This window comes from Protobothrops mucrosquamatus, unplaced genomic scaffold (assembly GCF_001527695.2).
Source record: "Protobothrops mucrosquamatus isolate PMUCROS unplaced genomic scaffold, P.Mucros_1.0 scaffold2046, whole genome shotgun sequence".
In the NCBI taxonomy this organism is placed as follows: domain Eukaryota; kingdom Metazoa; phylum Chordata; class Lepidosauria; order Squamata; family Viperidae; genus Protobothrops; species Protobothrops mucrosquamatus.
The window spans coordinates 13076-31053 of NW_015388153.1; the positions used below are offsets into that span (position 1 = coordinate 13076).

The 17978-nt window shown below is 35.4% G+C and overlaps 1 protein-coding gene across 1 annotated transcript in view; it reads left to right on the top strand.

Moving 5' to 3' along the window:
- The window catches only part of LANCL3 (LanC like 3), a 15441-nt gene extending 2590 nt beyond the window's left edge, over positions 1 to 12851 (top strand). The window contains exons 2-5 of the mRNA XM_015823911.1: positions 7492 to 7615; positions 9745 to 9942; positions 11315 to 11522; positions 12692 to 12851. Of these exons, the coding sequence (XP_015679397.1) occupies positions 7492 to 7615; positions 9745 to 9942; positions 11315 to 11522; positions 12692 to 12851 (690 nt within the window). The remainder of the gene's footprint in view (positions 1 to 7491; positions 7616 to 9744; positions 9943 to 11314; positions 11523 to 12691) is intronic.
- The last annotated feature ends 5127 nt before the right edge of the window (positions 12852 to 17978 follow it).

The window sequence follows — 17978 nt, forward strand, 5'->3', positions numbered from 1 at the left end:
ACACTTATAAACAGCTCTTTCCCTTCTATATTGATATTAAGTTACTTAACCTGGCTTATCTTAGAGAAATGAAATAGCATGTGAAACACATTGAAAACGTAATGTATCATGGTTTAAAAGGTGACTCTTGCACACAGTGTGTTCCACATCAGAATTGAGATTCACCTCTCAATCTGGGGAGTTATTTTATGTGAAATGGGGAAAGTGGTAGAATCATCCCAAATTTTAGCTCCAGCACATATGGCTGGTCCTGGTGATCATACTAATGCTGAACCTATGCCATATTTTGGAATGCTGTATTTTATCTCCTTTGGATGAGATATTCTGCATTCTGATAAGAAGCTCCAGGGACATTAGGACTGTTCAGAGCTTTGAAAGAGTGAGGCTTTGAGCAGGGCATCCCTTCAATTGCAAAGGAGCCCCTGCCTCAAAGCCGCAGAGCAGTCATCATGTTTCTTATTGGTCAGTGTATTTTCTTCAAGGTGAGGCAAAGCTTGAGATAAATCAAGCCCTGATCTTTCAAGAGGCAGAGTGCATAGGCAGCACCATGCAAAGAGAAAATTGCCTGCTACGTATCAGAAGGAAAATGAGAGCTTCATCTCCATAAAAGCCACTTTTAATTGTCTTGGCCTTAGGAAAGCTTCCAAAAGGTATATTTAGAATTATGTAAGGAATATGATTATCTGGGCAGTAATATACACTTTATATATTCTGCTTGTTCTCTTTTATAGTATAGCTTCATTTATAGTATAGCTTCATTTCAGAAGATAATTTTTCTTCAGATGGTAGAAGAAACTATGGAGAAAAACAGAGGATTATTGTTACAGTAGCAGTTTGAAAGCATGCAAATGCAAGTAGATAAATAGATACCACTTCAGTGGGAATGTAACAACATTCTGTGTATCTTGGTGTACAGTCATGCTGGCCACATGACCAGGGAAGTGCCTTCAGACAATGCTGACTCCCTCAGCTAGGACACAGAGATGAGCACCATCCCCTAGGGTTGGATATGACTAGACAGGGGAAACCTTTACTTTTTTTTAAATACACACTAATATTATTAGAAGATCTTCCTCTACTTTTTTCTCCTTTTCCTGGCTTTACACTAACCCCTTATAATCCCAGCGAAATGATGTTTCAGCTGTCACGGTTCCAATAATCTTTATTCATTTCTCTTGTGATATAGACCAAATTAGCAGTTACTTTTGAGACCTGATTCAAAGCTACATGTCCAATCTAGTAGTGAGGTGACAAATTAGAAATAGAGCACAAGGTACATTAAGCATTTGGGTTAACTTGGATTTTAAGTTAAATGCACTATTAAGAAATGGTGAGCAGTAATATTTTGAATTCTACAGTAATCTCACAGGGTTATCAGTCAAAACTGAAGCATTTATTAGTTGCTGTTTCTGGAATACCATTATTTTGAAGTCCAAGCCATCTGCTTAGATTGGCTTTTAACATTTGCTTGACATAAGGTGAAGAAAATAGACTTGGCTGGTTTTTAATATTGCTTAGGGGTCTGTACTGTAAAAGAGGCTTTATAAATTATGAAACTTTTGCTCAGATCAATGAGGGATCATGGATCACTATTAACACAGAATGTGAATTGATAATCATTCCAAAATTAACAGTGTATTTAGCCAATAAACATACATTGATTGAACTTGGATTAACTTAGGTAAGTCATCATATCTGGCCACCAAAAATTCAGAAAGCTGTGAGATAGAATCATATTTAAAGTTTTAAGTGTATTTCTTTGTCCCGTGTATTAGTATTCTGGATTATTGTAGCACTAATACTGGGAAACTTTATTTTTTGAGGAAAATCACGTTTTCTGACAGTCAGTCTAGTTTTCTTCTCAGGAAATGTTTATGAAAGATGCAAAAACACAAGAATAACATAGCTTTAATCTTGATTATATCTAAGATTAAATGTGATTTGTTTAATGAGAAGTTATAATTCTGATATTTTACACAACATTGTAAACTTTTCCTTATTTCCATTATTTTTTCTTTCCCTCTCTCTTACTGCTCTTAAAAATATGGCAATATATAGCCAACTCATTCAAAAGATGACTTCAGTTGTACTTAAATCTATAGGCAAGTTTCCTGTCTATGCCAGTGGATTTTCTGTTGTCCTTGTTTGTTAGAGGAGGTTGGTGAATATTTTATGCAACATATTATTATGGTCCTGCATGGAGACTGTTAGATTTTTAGTAGCAATTGCATTCACAGGATAAAATTAAAATTACATGTTTGTTTGATCTTTCCTTCTTTTATCTATTAGCATTTTTCTGTAGTCTATGCTGATATTTCTATTCATTAGCACAAATTGCAAATCAAAGGGTAAAATAATGGCTGTCTGCCAATTTAAATCTATTTTCTGTTCTGTTTCCTTGTTAGCACTTTAAAATGAAACTCAGTGTTGGCACTTTAAAGTGAAATTTTAAAATGCTGAAAATATGTGAATTTTTTTGTGCAAAAATTGTTCACTGAGAAAACTGTGACTTGTTTTTATTTAATCACAGGTTTTTTTCTAGTGTTTATTGTGATGAGTTAATTTATCTATCTCTAGTTAGATATACGTGTTGATGTCATATATGACCTTTTCCTAGATCCAATTTAAATTGGATCAATTTTAAAACTCCAAACCACTGAGAACAAGAATGAAGCTATTAAGATCCTCCTAGAGATTATTACATTATTTTTCATAAGTCAGAACAAGTCCTAAGGTTTAATTTTTCCTATTGCAATGTTTTGTTTAACCTCAAAGACTTGAGATACGTAAGTAATAGCTATGTCTTTTTTCTCCTTATTTGGAAAAACCTGGGGGTTAGTAATGCTTTGTTCCCCACTTTATTCCCCAATATGGATTGAGGGCCATGCAACTTTGGAGAGGCATCCCCTTTTAATAAGCTTTGAATCAAAGAGCTGCTTCTTTTCATAACTCTGCATCAGAGTGTCTCCTCCACATAAATACTTTAATTTGAGGCACTGAGGAGGAAACCTAATTCGTATCAGTACATTTCAGATCAGAACCACAATCGCAATAAAAATTTGCATCTCCTATATCATGCCTTCAAACATTAGAACAAAGGGAAGACATGGCTGTGTATGTTTCACATGGCGTAAATTAAAATTATCAATTTCTTTTTTCTGGATTTGTGAGGGGAATTTGTGTTTATACTAAGCTAAGACTACATTTGGGGGTTGAATTCAGTTACTTCTATTATAAATCAACTTACTAATAACCTCAGTTTATATGACATTATTAGTAGATTCCCTTAAAAATCATACATGGAATTAAATACTATTGAAAAAACATTGTATTTAATTTTAAAAATACTTTTATAGATACAGTGCTGTTTAAAAGTTTGTGAACCTGTTTGAATTGTCAATATTTCTGCAAAATAAAATCACTTAAAACATGATCTGTTCTTCATACGTCCTGTAAGTTAGTTAAACAAATTAGTCAAAAATATCATATTTGTTCACTGATTTATTGAGGAAAGTTATCCAAAATACATATTGATGTGAATGCGTAGGATTTGCATCTTTAACCTTTTTATATACTGATATCTTTGTACTGTATATTCAAACAGACACCACATCAGACAAATGTTATTTTTAACATTAGAAAAAGATGGAATAAATTAATCTTCAATTTATTACTTGCAAAATATCTGGCATGGACCACAAACAGAAAAAGAGCCTGCATGTTGCCAGGACATCAGAGCATGGATACATTTTGCATGCCTCTTTATCAAATCTCTTTCAGCAGGGGGAAAACCAAAGTCTTTTTTTTAATTATTTTTTTTTTTTGCAATATGATGGTTTCAATTTCATAAATGAGAAGAATCAGGGGTTTTTTTATGCCCCATTGAACTAAAATATGAGCCACTCAGCCATGTCCACTCTAATTGGCATGGCCACATGTTTAAACTGGTAATAAATAGAAGAAAAGTATTAAATAGCATTCAATATGCTTTACAAATAATTCTCCTAGTGTAATCCAGCTACTGGAATAAAACGAATGTTACTTTAACAATGCAGTTAACTATTGGAATTATAACAGACACCAACTTTGGTTTTGATCAAGAAAGAAGAATCCATCTGTTTTGCTACATTAAAATGTTTTATAAAATTTGGCTATATAGTCTTGAGATTATTTTTATAGTGTTGGTTCATCGTAGCAAGAAAGCAGCAATGTGTTTCTTGGGGAATTGCACAGCTAATGGGAAAGCATCTATTTAAAACATGGGAAGTGGGTGGATGTGAAGAGAAAAGGAAGAGCAATCAATGACTAACAAGTGTGTTCTTAAATCAGGACCAAAAAAAAAAACTAACGGAGAGAAATTCTAACTCTTGCATTCACTACACTGTGGACCAATGTCCCATTCTGAAAAATCACCAGATTTTTTTCCTTTGTTAGCTAGCTAGTTTGATGAGAAGTTAATATTTCTGGTTGAAATATTATCTCGACCAGTTTAGATGTATTCAGAAAAGGGTATCTTTATTCCTTATAATCATACCTTCCTCTTGACTGAAAGTGCTTTCAGATGAGAGTTTTATTGTTCAAACACTGCCTTATTTAAGGAATTTCATGGAGGGTCCAGATGCCATTTTCTTAACTTGTTTCTATAAAAGAAAATCCCCCAAGGAAACAATTATTGAATGATAAGAGTTAGAAGCGGGAAGTTAAACTATCAAGTCCAGCCTCACTGCAGGAATCCAGTTTAAAGCAATCCTGACAGATTTCTATCTGATTTTTTTTTCTTGAATGCATCCAACAGTTCAATACTTCTCTGCATAATTGACTCAACTATTGAATGTACTTGACTATTACTGTTAGGATGGTTTATCTAATATTCAATCAAAATCTGATTTTGTGTAAGTTAAATCCATTATTCCATATCCTGCATTTTGGAATGTTAGAGACTAGACATGTGTAACATTTTCCAAATACTTGAGAAATGCTATTATTTCGTCTCAGTTTTTCTTTTCAAGGTTAAACATTCCTAATTCCTTCACATCCTCTTCATAGGACTGATTCTAGTCCTCTAACCATTCTTGTTGCCTTTCTTTACACTTGCTCTATTTTTACAAATCCTTCTTAAAATAATCATGCTTTGCACTCATTAGGAGTGCAATATTCAAATGTGCCCCAACCAAAGCAGAATAAAGTAGAATCATTATTTCCCATGTTTAGAAGCTATACGTGTTGTTCTGAAGCTATGCACATTTGATACAGCCTAAAACTAAATTTGCTTTTTAGCATCTGTATCAAACTGCCGACTCATATTAGTTTGTGATCAATTACTATTTCTAGATCTTTTTATAAACACTATTAACAAACAGATATCCCCCTTCATATACATCTACACTTCATCTTTGTCTTCTAACAGAATAACAGAGTTGGAAGGGATCTTGGAGGTCTTCTAGTCCAACCCCTGCTCAAACAGAAAACCCTGTACCATTTCAGACAAATGGCTGTCCAATCTCTTCTTTAAAATATCCAGTATTAGAGCACCCAAAACTTCTGGAGGCAAGTTGTTCCATTGATTAATTGTTCTAACTGTCAGGAAATTTCTTCTTAGTTCTTGGCTGGTTCTCTCCTTGATTAGTTTCCATCCATTGCTTCTTGTCCTGCCTTCAGGTGCTTTGGCAACTTTCTTTATGGCATTCCTCTGTTAATACAGCCTAGGACTGTGCTGACTTTGAAAGATATGGTTCAGTTGTTCTGAGATTTGAAAATAATGTTTTGATGTTGGGTTCTTCTACCAATCATCTCTTCCTGAACCATTTAATTGTTTATTTCAGAGAGAATAAAAATGATTCTTATAATTATGTCCCAATTCAATCTGTTGAATATAATGGCTAAAATTAGCTGCCTAAAGTAATTCATACATGCTTAGTGAATTACATTTCCTAATGATAAGCAGTTTCTCAGTTTTCAGTTATTTAGAAGCATTCTGGGAGTTTGTCTATATTTTGTCTTCCATCTTCAACTTCTTTTTCTTTCTGGAACAAAGGTAGTAGGAGTTACTTCCCAGCTTTCACATCTGTTTCCTTGTTGATTTTTATTCTTTATTTTTTGCAGTGTCTTGGCTATCCTTCTTGGTAATATATGCTAAAGTCTTCATCTATTGTTTCTGAATATGAAATAAAAATAACAGTGTACTTCACTTTTTGTGAACCATACTTGACGAGCATCTGGTTCAGCTTTTTATTCTTGACTCTAGCTGCCTACTTCATGTTGTAGATTCCCATTTGAAGGTTGCACACTATACTTTATTTCCCTGACTCCTCAAAACCAGATGGCTTCAGTTTGAGGATATTAACCTTGATATTTTTCCCCCTATACATCTACTTTTATGTGTTTTGCTGTTGCTGTGTTAAGAATGTCTTTCGGTGGCTGGCATCTATTTTATTTCTTCCATATGCAGAGTTATTGTGCTTGCTCATTTTAACATGAGGAAAGTTTTCATGAGGGACCCTTTCTTGTGCCCCTTGGAGCATGTGGGCAAGGATGCTCAACTGCCATGCAGTTGAGTTTGAGACATGCAATACAGATCTCCTTCAAAACTCACGGTCTCTACTCACTACTTATCTGGACATAAGGAACAAAATCTGACACCTCATGGTTATTATCTACTTGTATCAAAATAACCAGTATAGGATAGTTTAATGGTTGCTGTCATAAGATCTTGGATCATCCATCCCCTGCAGTAATGTGAATAGTCAACCATCATGCCTTCCTTACATCTGCGATTCAGCTTAATTCTCTTTTCTTTTGGCAAATAGGGATACACTTCAGAACTCAATGCTTTCATGTGCCCTGAGCTAGGCTTCTTTCCTTGCCACAGCTATATCGCATTTTGACTTTGGCTTTCAATGGGAAACAGTTTTGCTCACTGCTTCTCTCTAATATTTATCATCCAACCTGTATCTTGCAGCACGAACCTCATCATATCAGGGACCTGAGTATATGCCCTGTGAGGCCAGGCTGAAGGAATCTAGGGTGTTTAGTCTGGGAAAAGAAAACTTAAGAGAGATATGATGATGTCATTGTTCAGGTACATAAAAGGGTGCCCCAGGGAAGATTGTCATGAACTAATTTCCAATACCACAAAAATTAGGACAGGAAATAATGGATACATGTTGCAGCCACCTGCATTGATCTTAATAGAAGGAAAAAATATGAAATCTGTAAAACAATGGAACAGTCTGGTTCAGTAGGAAAGTATAAGTCATATACTAATTAGTAGACACCTGCCAAACTTTCAGCTGCGGATCTAATTGTTTTCATGGACCAGTTTGCAGGCCACAGAAATGTCCCTTGAATAATAGGTTGATCAGCTGATAGAAATGTAGAGATTTACTAATTATAAATTAGATACTTTACAAAGATTTTTTAGAAATTATAACTCACATCTATAACATCTGATATTTTTCTCCCCATTCCCCATTCCTTCCCCCCCACATTTAGATACTGACTCCAACCCAAATCAAGTCAATTTGTCAGGCAATGTTAGAATCTGGGAAACAATATGCGCTGAGGAAAAGAAAACCAGTTCCCCTCATGTATTCGTACTATGGGACAGAATATCTTGGTAAGTAAAAACTTCTATTTTAGCACAGGTTCTGTCCAATGTCTTATTTCTGTTGTTTTTTTAATACAGCCATCTTGTTTGGGATCAAGATTACTATGTACCCTATGCTTCTATAACTTAACATCCTCCAAATATATTGACTACAATTCTCATCTTCTCAAAAAATAAGGCCAGAAGTATGTTGACTGTTGAAATTCAACACATCTGAATAGCACCAGCTTGAAGAAAACTGTTTTATGCACTTAGAAATAAGGCACATAAATTTAATGAAGCTAAATTCAGAATAAGATTGTACTGTTCGGGATGAAATCTCTGCATCACAACAATGTACTATACAGACAGTGAGCATGTATGATTCTCAAGAGCATCTTGGTTTTCTTTGATTCAGAACATGGAAATTATTTTAGATTAAAGGTTACAAATCAGTTTAAAACATTTGATCAGAAATAACCAAAATGCTTTTTCAAAATAACATTATTTCAAAATGATGGTGTTGGGAGAAAAATCCAACCCAGGGAATTATCTTCAAAGAGATTATCCTTTCCATCAAGAGGTACAAAACCATACAAATTTAATTATTTTATTTATGCACAAATGCATTTAAGTGTACAGTCAACTAATCATATTCTAACAGAATATCATATCCAGTCCACTTGAGATAGAAACTTATATTCCATAGGCTGTAAAGGACCCTCTTTTCCCATCCTGGATGGAATGTCCTCTTGTGCAAGACCTGAGGCTGATGGTTTCCAAGCTAGAGAAGAGCATTAGATAACCATATCTGAGCTACCCAAAGGCACCATGCCAATCGCCAAATATCTGTTAACTCAAAAGGGTTGAGAATTTAAATTGTCATGCACAGAAACTTAAAGGACCAAATTCTTGCTTTGCAATTAACTGTGTTCAGGCATCATCGTTTTTGTTTGCAGTGAGGATTCTAAATTGAGCAAGGTATCTGCTGAGTAAATAACAGAGTTATGGCCCATAGAACAAAAACGATTATATCAAAGCGTCAAAACAAAACTCCAGTCTTTGAAGTAGTGATAAAACAATAAAAGAAACATTCAGTTGAAAGAATATGAAAAGTAATAAAAAAGAACGGGACAGTACAGTAATCAAACCCAGAAACATTCAGTTTTAAGTATTTTCGCCTAAGAGCCCTACTGAAAAATAAAATGAAGTAGAAATCTAATTTGGGCAAGCCCAGAATAAGAACTTCAGATACCTCAGGCTTTTCAGCCACACAAAGTGGGTGATGGATTGTTTTTTTTTAAGAGGAATATTTTAAAGTTAATGATCCACTAGCGACTTGCCATTTCAAAGGAAGTAATCTATGTCTCTCCTTCTTTTGACTTGTCAAGGTGGGAATTAACACATGCCAAGACTATGCCCAGTCTCTCTCCCTTTTGTTAAGATCTACTTAATTTGACAGCAAGACATTTATGTCCTGTAACACCAAAAAATAATCCTGGTGGACATTTACAAAAAACAGCTAATCTTTCCACCACCAATTTTCCACCAAATTTGCCAATCAAATGTCCTTGGAAAGACTGCAGAAAGGACTTGAGAACAATAGCATTTTCTACACATTTCCTTGCCTACAACAGTGACCTAAATATTAAAGCTGTGCAACACTTTGAATTCAATTCCAAAAAAGGGTTTGGAGCATGGGGACATACATATAGCATTGTCTTTATAGCAATGGTATACTTTAATGGGATTTCATGCCTTTTTGGAGTCAAATGTGAAGTCATATATAGCCTTAATAATTATTATGATTGACCTAGCAGCCATTGATGGTCTTATCTTCCTTGAATGCAATTCTCTTTTTAAATGGTTCTTCTTGGCAACAATAAGTATATATCACAATAATAAATTATACAGCATGATTTAGTTGTAATACATCTATTTTTTCATAGGCTTGTGTAAAGTCTTGAAGGCATCTGTTTTCCTTGTGGCACCATTGTTTTGTTTTAATTCAATCCGCTGTTTTTGTATCATCCTGGGTTTTTTTTATTTGCCCAGAGACTGCCATCATTTGGTTTTATTGGCTGATCCTGGAACATAGTATCATTCTGATCCCTTTCAAAATAGTCCTGCACTACTTACTTTACTTATGCTCTTTGCAGGAGCTGCCCATGGACTTTCATCTATCCTACAAATGCTGCTTTCCTATTACGAATATCTCCCACCTGCTGATCAGGAACTTGTATGGCAGAGTGTTGATTTTCTCATGGATCAAGAACAAAATTGCAACTGGCCTCCGGAATTGGGAGAAATGATTGAGCGAGAGAATGAACTTGTACACTGGTGTCATGGCGCTCCAGGTTCTCATATAGATATTATAAAGTAGTTCCTCAAATTAGTTCCATTTTGCTGAAAAAATAGAGCAAATGTTATTTATGTTATTTCAACATTAGTAAAATTACTATTGTTACTTTAACAGCTTTATTCTTACTGAAATGGATCAAAGTTTAAGTAATGGAGAGCTGTCTTAAACATCTGAACAGTGCAGTTGCCTATAGCCTCCACTGAAAACGTGAAGGAGTTTCTCCACTATTGTTCTCAAAATGCCTTGTCTATACTGTAGTGCAGGGGTAGTCAACCTTGGCTCTTTTATGACTCGTGGACTTCAATTCCCAGAATTCCTGAGCCAGCTTAGCTTAGCTGGCTCAGGAATTCTGGGAGTTGAAGTCCACGAGTCATAAAAGAGCCAAGGTTGACTACCCCTGCTGTAGCATCCTAGAGAGCTGGTGAATCCAAAATCTATTGCAAAGGATAAAATAGGGTCCCTCATTTTGTGAGGGTATTTTTTTTGCTTTCTGTCAATATTCCTATGTGAATATCAGAATTCCTATGTGAATATCAGAATATAAAACTGGCCCACAGCATAAATATAAAAGGCTGGCCCTAAATATTTGGTGTTTGATGAAAAGCAGAAATGGATCTTCTTCACAAAAGTTATTTTAAAAGTAAAAAAAAAAAAATCTGGTAACAATGACTATTAGAATGAATGCCTCTGTTGTGTGTTTTTCTATCCTCTTATGACTCTGTAAATCATCTACTAAGGATATCATCGTTAATTTTATTGGGCTGGCTTTCATGTGGCTTAATTGTGTTCTCTGAACTTTCCATTTGAAAGAAACACATTATCTACAATAATGCAAATAAAACCCAACTATTTTTTTACCCCACGTTCCATAAAATCTTTTCCATACACTAGCTCCCATTGTTTACCCATTAATTTCTAGGTGCTATTAAAAATCATGATCATCTCATTTTTTTTTAGGGAGCAAAACATTGTTAGTGACAATAGACTGAATAGCAGTGAGTATTGCTAGGAAATCTGAGCATTCAGACTATCTTATCACAGAATAAGAAACAATTTCTTGGGCATTGGTGGACTTTTAAGAAGGGAAAAAAGGAACTGCTTTTTGATTTTATCTGACATTTTATTTGCATCTTATATCTCTAAGCCAGGGATAGTTAACCTTGGCTCTTTTATGACTCGTGGACTTCAACTCCCAGAATTCCTGAGCCAGCTTAGCTGGCTCAGGAATTCTGGGAGTTGAAGTCCACGAGTCATAAAAGAGCCAAGGTTGCCTACCCCTGCTCTAAGCTAACAGTGCATACTTTCTGTTTTTATACAATGGTTTATTCTTCAGTGGTTCTTACAGAATCACTTTCTTTTCTCCTCAGGCATTGCATACATGTTTGCAAAAGCATATTTGGTTTCTAAAAAACCCCAGTATCTAGACAGTTGTATCCGCTGCGGAGAGCTAACTTGGCAGAAAGGACTACTAAAAAAAGGACCCGGAATATGTCATGGTGTGGCTGGCAGTGCTTATGTGTTCCTGCTTCTATACAGGCTAACAGGAAATTCTAAATACATGTACAGAGCACAAAGGTTAGTAACTGAATAGAATCTTTAAATTTGCAGATTATATAAAAGATCATTCAAGTTACAATAAGTGTTTTGTGTTACTCTTTTATCACTTACGTTGTTTTAGAATTGAAAATAGGTGCATGTGTATGTGGATGTAAATATGCTAACTCTAATCATTTATCATTTGCTGTAGAAAAAAGTGCAAATATATGTCCTTCCTATTCCAAACTTCTCTAATTTTCTCTAAATTCTTTTAGAAATAATGAGTTTGAATTCTCAAATATATATGCACATTGTTCATAGTTTTGAAATTTGTCTGTGATCCCATAGTTCAGTTTTCTCTTGGCCTGGTATCATCAGGAAATGATGTGTTAGATTTCAGAACTCAAAGCATAATTCCTTATGATTCATTATGTGCCATCAGGACAGTGCTGACTAATAGAACCACATAAGTAGCTAATATAATGTAGAATAATATTATACTTTGATGGTTGAGAATTAGGGATATTAACAGCAACAGTAGCCAAACAATTTATCATTACTTCTTTAATTTTTCACTGAGTCTATAGCCCTAGAACAGGGGTTCCCAACCTGGGGTGCTCGTACCCCCTGCGGGTGCAAGACAATATTCCAGGGGGTGCGAAAACTTTCAAAATTATAGTGTATATACATAATTCATTGCCATTATTTCGAACTATTGTAAGGGGTGCGAGAATATATCAGAAGTGTTCTAGGGGTGCAGGGTCTAGAAAAGGTTGGAAGCCGCTGCCCTAGAATATTCTAAGGGTCCCTGTTGAAATATAAACCCTATTAAGCCTTACATGTTTAATCAAGTTTAGATGCTACTATTTGCCATCAGGACTGTAGGTTCTGTATTATGTACCTAACCATTTTTACAGTGCTTGACTTGACTACTTGACTACAATGCTAAAGTACAACCAGGCAGCATTAACCTGGAACCAATCAAACCAGCCCTGTGATTCTAAGGCAAGCACAGATAAGACCACTTCCAATGATATTAATAGAAAAAACAAGCAGGAGAGGGCTAAAATGGAGCTGTTCCAACAAATATTGTAATATGCCACAAGACACAGTTAAAAAAGGAACCTGTTCATAGGACATAGACATCCATTTATTTCTTTGATTTACAGCCAATAATATGTTTTTTTCTTATCTTATTTATTTCTCAGGTTCGCTGAGTTTTTGTTTACTGAAGAATTCAAGGCTGGCTCCAGGGCATTGGAAAATGTTTACAGTCTGTTTGAAGGCTTCTCAGGGACAGTGTGTTTCTTGGTTGACTTGCTGCAACCTAACCAGGCTGAGTTCCCTCTCTTTAGCATCTTTGTGTGACAAGTTCCAGTGCTAATCCAGGACAATCATTCTGGAGGCACAAATTCAATTCACTACAAAGGATACATTTTCATTTGTTTTGTTTTTTAACAAGTACATTCATTTCAGCATTCCTGTACAAGAAATAAGTAAAAAGATAGGGAATGTTTTTATATGTTCGTGCATATGGATGGGAAAGAGAGCATATGATTTCAAATAATAGTCATTTTAAATCAAACAGACTACGTTTTTCCAGAGTTGAATATACATGAAAATGCTGTTTGAAGTTAATTTAAAAGGTCTGTCTCATGATAGTGGGCTTCTTGAAGACACATAGTAGAAATCTTTTAGGAACCTGTATGTAGAGAACATGTATCATTCATTTTTTCATAAAAACAATGTAAAACAGTACCTTGTTATGTACAAGGGTAATCCCTTTCATTTTGGAGAAATAGGTATTAGAATGTACAGACAATAGCAACAAAGATGGTTAGGGGACTGGAGGCTAAATCATATAAAGAACGGTTGCTGGAATTTGGTATGTCTAGTTTAATGAAGAGAAGGACTAGGAGCGACATGATAGCAGTGTTCCAATATCTCAGAGGTTGCCACAAAGAAGAGGGAGTCAAACTATTCTCTAAAGCACCTAAAGGCAGGACAAGAAGCAATGGATGGTAACTAATCAAGGAGAGAAGCAACCTAGAACTAAAGAGAAATTTCCTGACAGTTAGAACAATTAATCAGTGGAACAACCTGCCTACAGAAGTTGCGAATGCTCCAACACTGCAAGTTTTTAAGAAGAGACTAGACAATCATTTGTCTGAAATTGTATAGGGTTTCCTGCCTGAGCAGGGGGTTGGACTAGAAGATCTCCAAGGTCTCTTCCAACTCTATTATTATTATTACTATTACTATTATTATTATTATTATTATTATTAGTAGTAGTAGTAGTAGTAGTAGTAGTAGTAATAATAATAATAATAATAATAATAATAATAATAATAATAATAAATATAAAATATTTCTGTATGTATTACCAAATAGCAGCATTTTAAATGGCTATATTAAAAAACTGGTCTTTTTATAACCCTGTGATCCCTTAATTTGGGGTAAAGTCAGGGTGACTGGATGGAGCTGAGCGTTTACTGGCTGGATGCCCTTCCTGACACTTACATGAAGTTCACAGCAGATTTTTTTTGTTGCACCCTAGGAGAGAAAGATCTGCCGCTACCTAGGATTGAACGCTCAATCTTCTGAGTAGGAGGTGAGCGTCTTCACCACTAGGTTACCACACCACTCATTTTAAATGGCCATATATGCATATAATTAGTTTGTATAAATATAGTGAAGCCTTTTTAAGCACCATAGGCAAATTCTTTTTACCAATGTTCTGCCTTTTTTTTGGGGGGGGGGAGATCCAGGAAGCAGAGTTTTTGACATGTAATGATTGTTTGATAGATGCTAAAAGAATTTCCAGGATCATGTGATGCATGACTGAATGCCCAAGAAGTGACTTGATCATGATGCTCCTTGATCTTTGAATTCATTCTTAGACAATTCTACGGAACCCAAATGGGAGTATTCCCACACACCCAATGCCCTGCCAGCATCAGGTTGGTAGAGTAGAAGAGCAGGAAGAAGCAATTATTGCTATCCTGCTTTTTCATTACAATACACGCGAACACTAAATGAGGTGAAAGGTAATATTCTAGCAGTAGTATGAAAGCTCAACTATGTGGAATGAGATATTTGAAGCAACACTCGTAACAGGACAAGAACTATGATTATTATGGCTTACATTTGGGCTTGAACTTCAGTATAATTACACAGGACCTGAACTACTACTATCATACTTTCATTTTCTTCTTTCATATTGAAATACATTTTATTGATTTTAGCTTTCCTTTAAATATAGCATTTCTTAAAGCATTATGAAAGAGAAAGCTTGTAAGGAGAAAATGGTTGGTGGGAAAGGCCTACACAAAACGACCAGTGCATGAGGTCAAGAAGCTATTCAAATCTTTTAGTCTCAGGATCTGTAGCAGAGGGAGAAGGATGATAACAGTTCTCCTGCCTCTCCACCATACTTTCTATTTTGTGATATCTGAACAATCTGAAACTTTTTCATGAATAACCATGAAAATAAAGTGAAATAAGAACAAACTACAACTGGATGTTTTTCAAATGATTAAGGTTAAGATCTTTCCCTGTCGGGCTCAAGAAACTAAGAACAATATGACAAGCTACTTCAGAGTAGTTTCTTTATTGTTGCTCTCCTATAGACAGAAATCTTGTCAGACTAAAGCAGTTATCTGCATAATTACTAGATATACCCTGCAAACTGCTAGGGGGAATTTACCTTTCCTCTCTTTCTGCACACCAAAAATTCCAAGCTTCTTTGCTCCCTAGGAAACAGCCCCTCCCTCCTGCAGCTCTGGCCTATATTTCACCATATTCCCTATGCCAGTGATGGCGAACCTTTTAGAGACCGAGTGCCCAAAACCTGGCCCTGCCCCCACTCCATCCCCTGCCCCACCCCCATTCTGCCCCCCATCCCCCACCCCACCTGCCCACAAGACCACTCATCGCCTCCAGGGCCCACCGCAGATCGCCCAGGCAGCCCAGCAACGCTATGGCGGCCACACCCTCTGCCCGCGCCCTGCATGATGGGGTGTGAGGGCAGAGTCTTGTCTACGCTGCCTGGCTGCCATGTCCTTGGCTGTGCTGCTCCGTGTGGGCCACACTCGAGGGCGACTCTCCTTCAGGGGGGATGCTGGAGAGGAGGGGGTCACGGGGAAAGGCAAGGTTGGGGCAATGGCACGTGTGCCCACAGAGAGAGCTCCGAGTGCTGCCTCTGGCACCCGTGCCATAGGTTCGCCACCACTGCCCTATACTATTGCATACCAAACACAATGAATTCTGACAGACATTAGCATAATTTCCATTCTTCCCCTTTGCTAGGTGTGCTTAGAAAATACATTGTGATAGTCAAGGTAGAGAATAGATTTTTGAGTTCTGGAGCTTATTATTGCAGAGAGCCTTTTTTCCTAGATCACCTTAGTTAGGTTTCAAAAACCTGTTCATTTTGTTTGGAAAATTTCAGGACAGGTACTTTGGGAAGTTTCTTTGTATCTGGTACTTTTTCTTAGAATTCTGCTATGAATTCGTACAATTATGCAGATCTAGAGAGTCTCCAGAAAGTCTTAGGCCCATTGTTTGAAGACATCAAAGAAAACTGTCATGAAATGTCTTGATCTTTATGCAAACAAGAAAATGTATACTGTATAGGAAATCTCAAAGTCCTTTCCCCCAAATTCAAATTATTTTCTTATTAAAATTCACAGAGTATCAGATTATTAAACTATAGTATTTGAAATAATATTTGTGACAGCTATGTTCCACTCACTTCTCTGTGAAGAATTCCCACATCGTAGAGAATATGTACTTAAAGAAATAAAAATAGTTTTCAAAGTAAATATATAATTTAATTTGTCAAAGACACAGCTTAACGTTACATTTCCTATGGCAGATGCTAGTGATTAGAATGCTAATCTTGTATTTAGGCAATTCCTATAAAAGTATAATCTTATCCATGAACTCATCTATTGATTTCTAGCAAACCATAGTCCATTATCAGAGGCACTCTAGAGATCTAATGCTAACCATGTATTGTACAGATTATTATGACAAAGAACAGTATGAAAAAACTTCTGCTCATAAACCTTTGAATAGGATGCTGTATAAAACTGATGGCATACTTCTTTATCTCTATATGTCCAAAGGCAGGTCTTACTGAATTGCTTAGATTTACTTGTAAATTGTGTTGGTATTACATTGTTTAAGAATGTTTTCCATTCTTCTATGATAACAATTTCTTTACATGTTACTTTATACCTACCTAACATTTTATCCAACATCTATTGAAAAACTACTAGGGTTTGCTATCTTTGCTATACATTGCATGCCTACTTGTGATAGATGTGGCTTGTAAATTAGTATGGAAGACATTAGTTTTCATGAAAAGAGGTCACAGTGACTGATGAGCTTAGTGATATATAATTGTAGAATAAAGTATAAAAAATAATTATATACCGTACTATTATTAAACAAGATATTGTTTTAGTAATAAATTTGTACTTTTAGCAACTGTTTATTGCTTTTGCTATAACACTGCCATGTTTAGGAATCATGTGATCTAAGTTTTGTTTCATTACATCTTCATTGTTTTTAACTGATACAAATATTTTGTAGAAGATGGCTAAGCAGATGAATCTGTCATTCTTTTTATATTCTTTCATTCTTTTATAATGTTGAGCACATAACATATTTCAGGGAACTTTCCACCTATTGGCACCTAATTATTTTAAACCTTATATTCATGTATGTCTTTATGTATTTCTTCAAACCATTACTATGTTGCATTATGTTCAGAGTTATGGAAAGAGCAGAAAAATCCATCCACAAAGAATCCATTTCAGCTGCATCTCCTATTGAATAAGACAATCAACAAGTGGGCAAGCAAATGAGATCAAAATCTACATGTAAAGTTATAACTGAACATGAATATATATATATATATAGTTGGCTTATCACAGAAAACACAACTGTGCATGTATTTCCTAGTTTCTTGACAAAAAGATTGTCAAATATTAGTGACAGGTTCTATTAGACTTAAAAAAATATTTATATGAAGAACTATAGAAAACAATATTCATATTTACCTACAATACTATAGCAGAAAATAATTACTAGAGTAGAAATATGCTACATTCTGATCTTAAGGCTAACTAAGCCAAAAAGAGAGAGAGAGAGAGAGAGAGAGAGGTGCTTATATCAACTCCTGCCTCAGTCCAATATCAGAAATCACATGAAGATCTACTTTTGCAATGATGGCAATGATTAAGCTATAATGGTAAGGGTAAAATTAAGAAATGAACTATGCAATCCTATACATGTGTACTCAAAAAGAAATTATATCACAGATTACATTATTATAGTATACCCCTTAATATAATTATACAACATAAAAATCATCTAAAACAATGCATTTAGGATTGTTGTCTTAGAAAACAACCAAAAGACAAACACATATATAATACAAAGCCATAAGCCATCAATACTCAGGGGCCATGAAACAATACAGTTTTA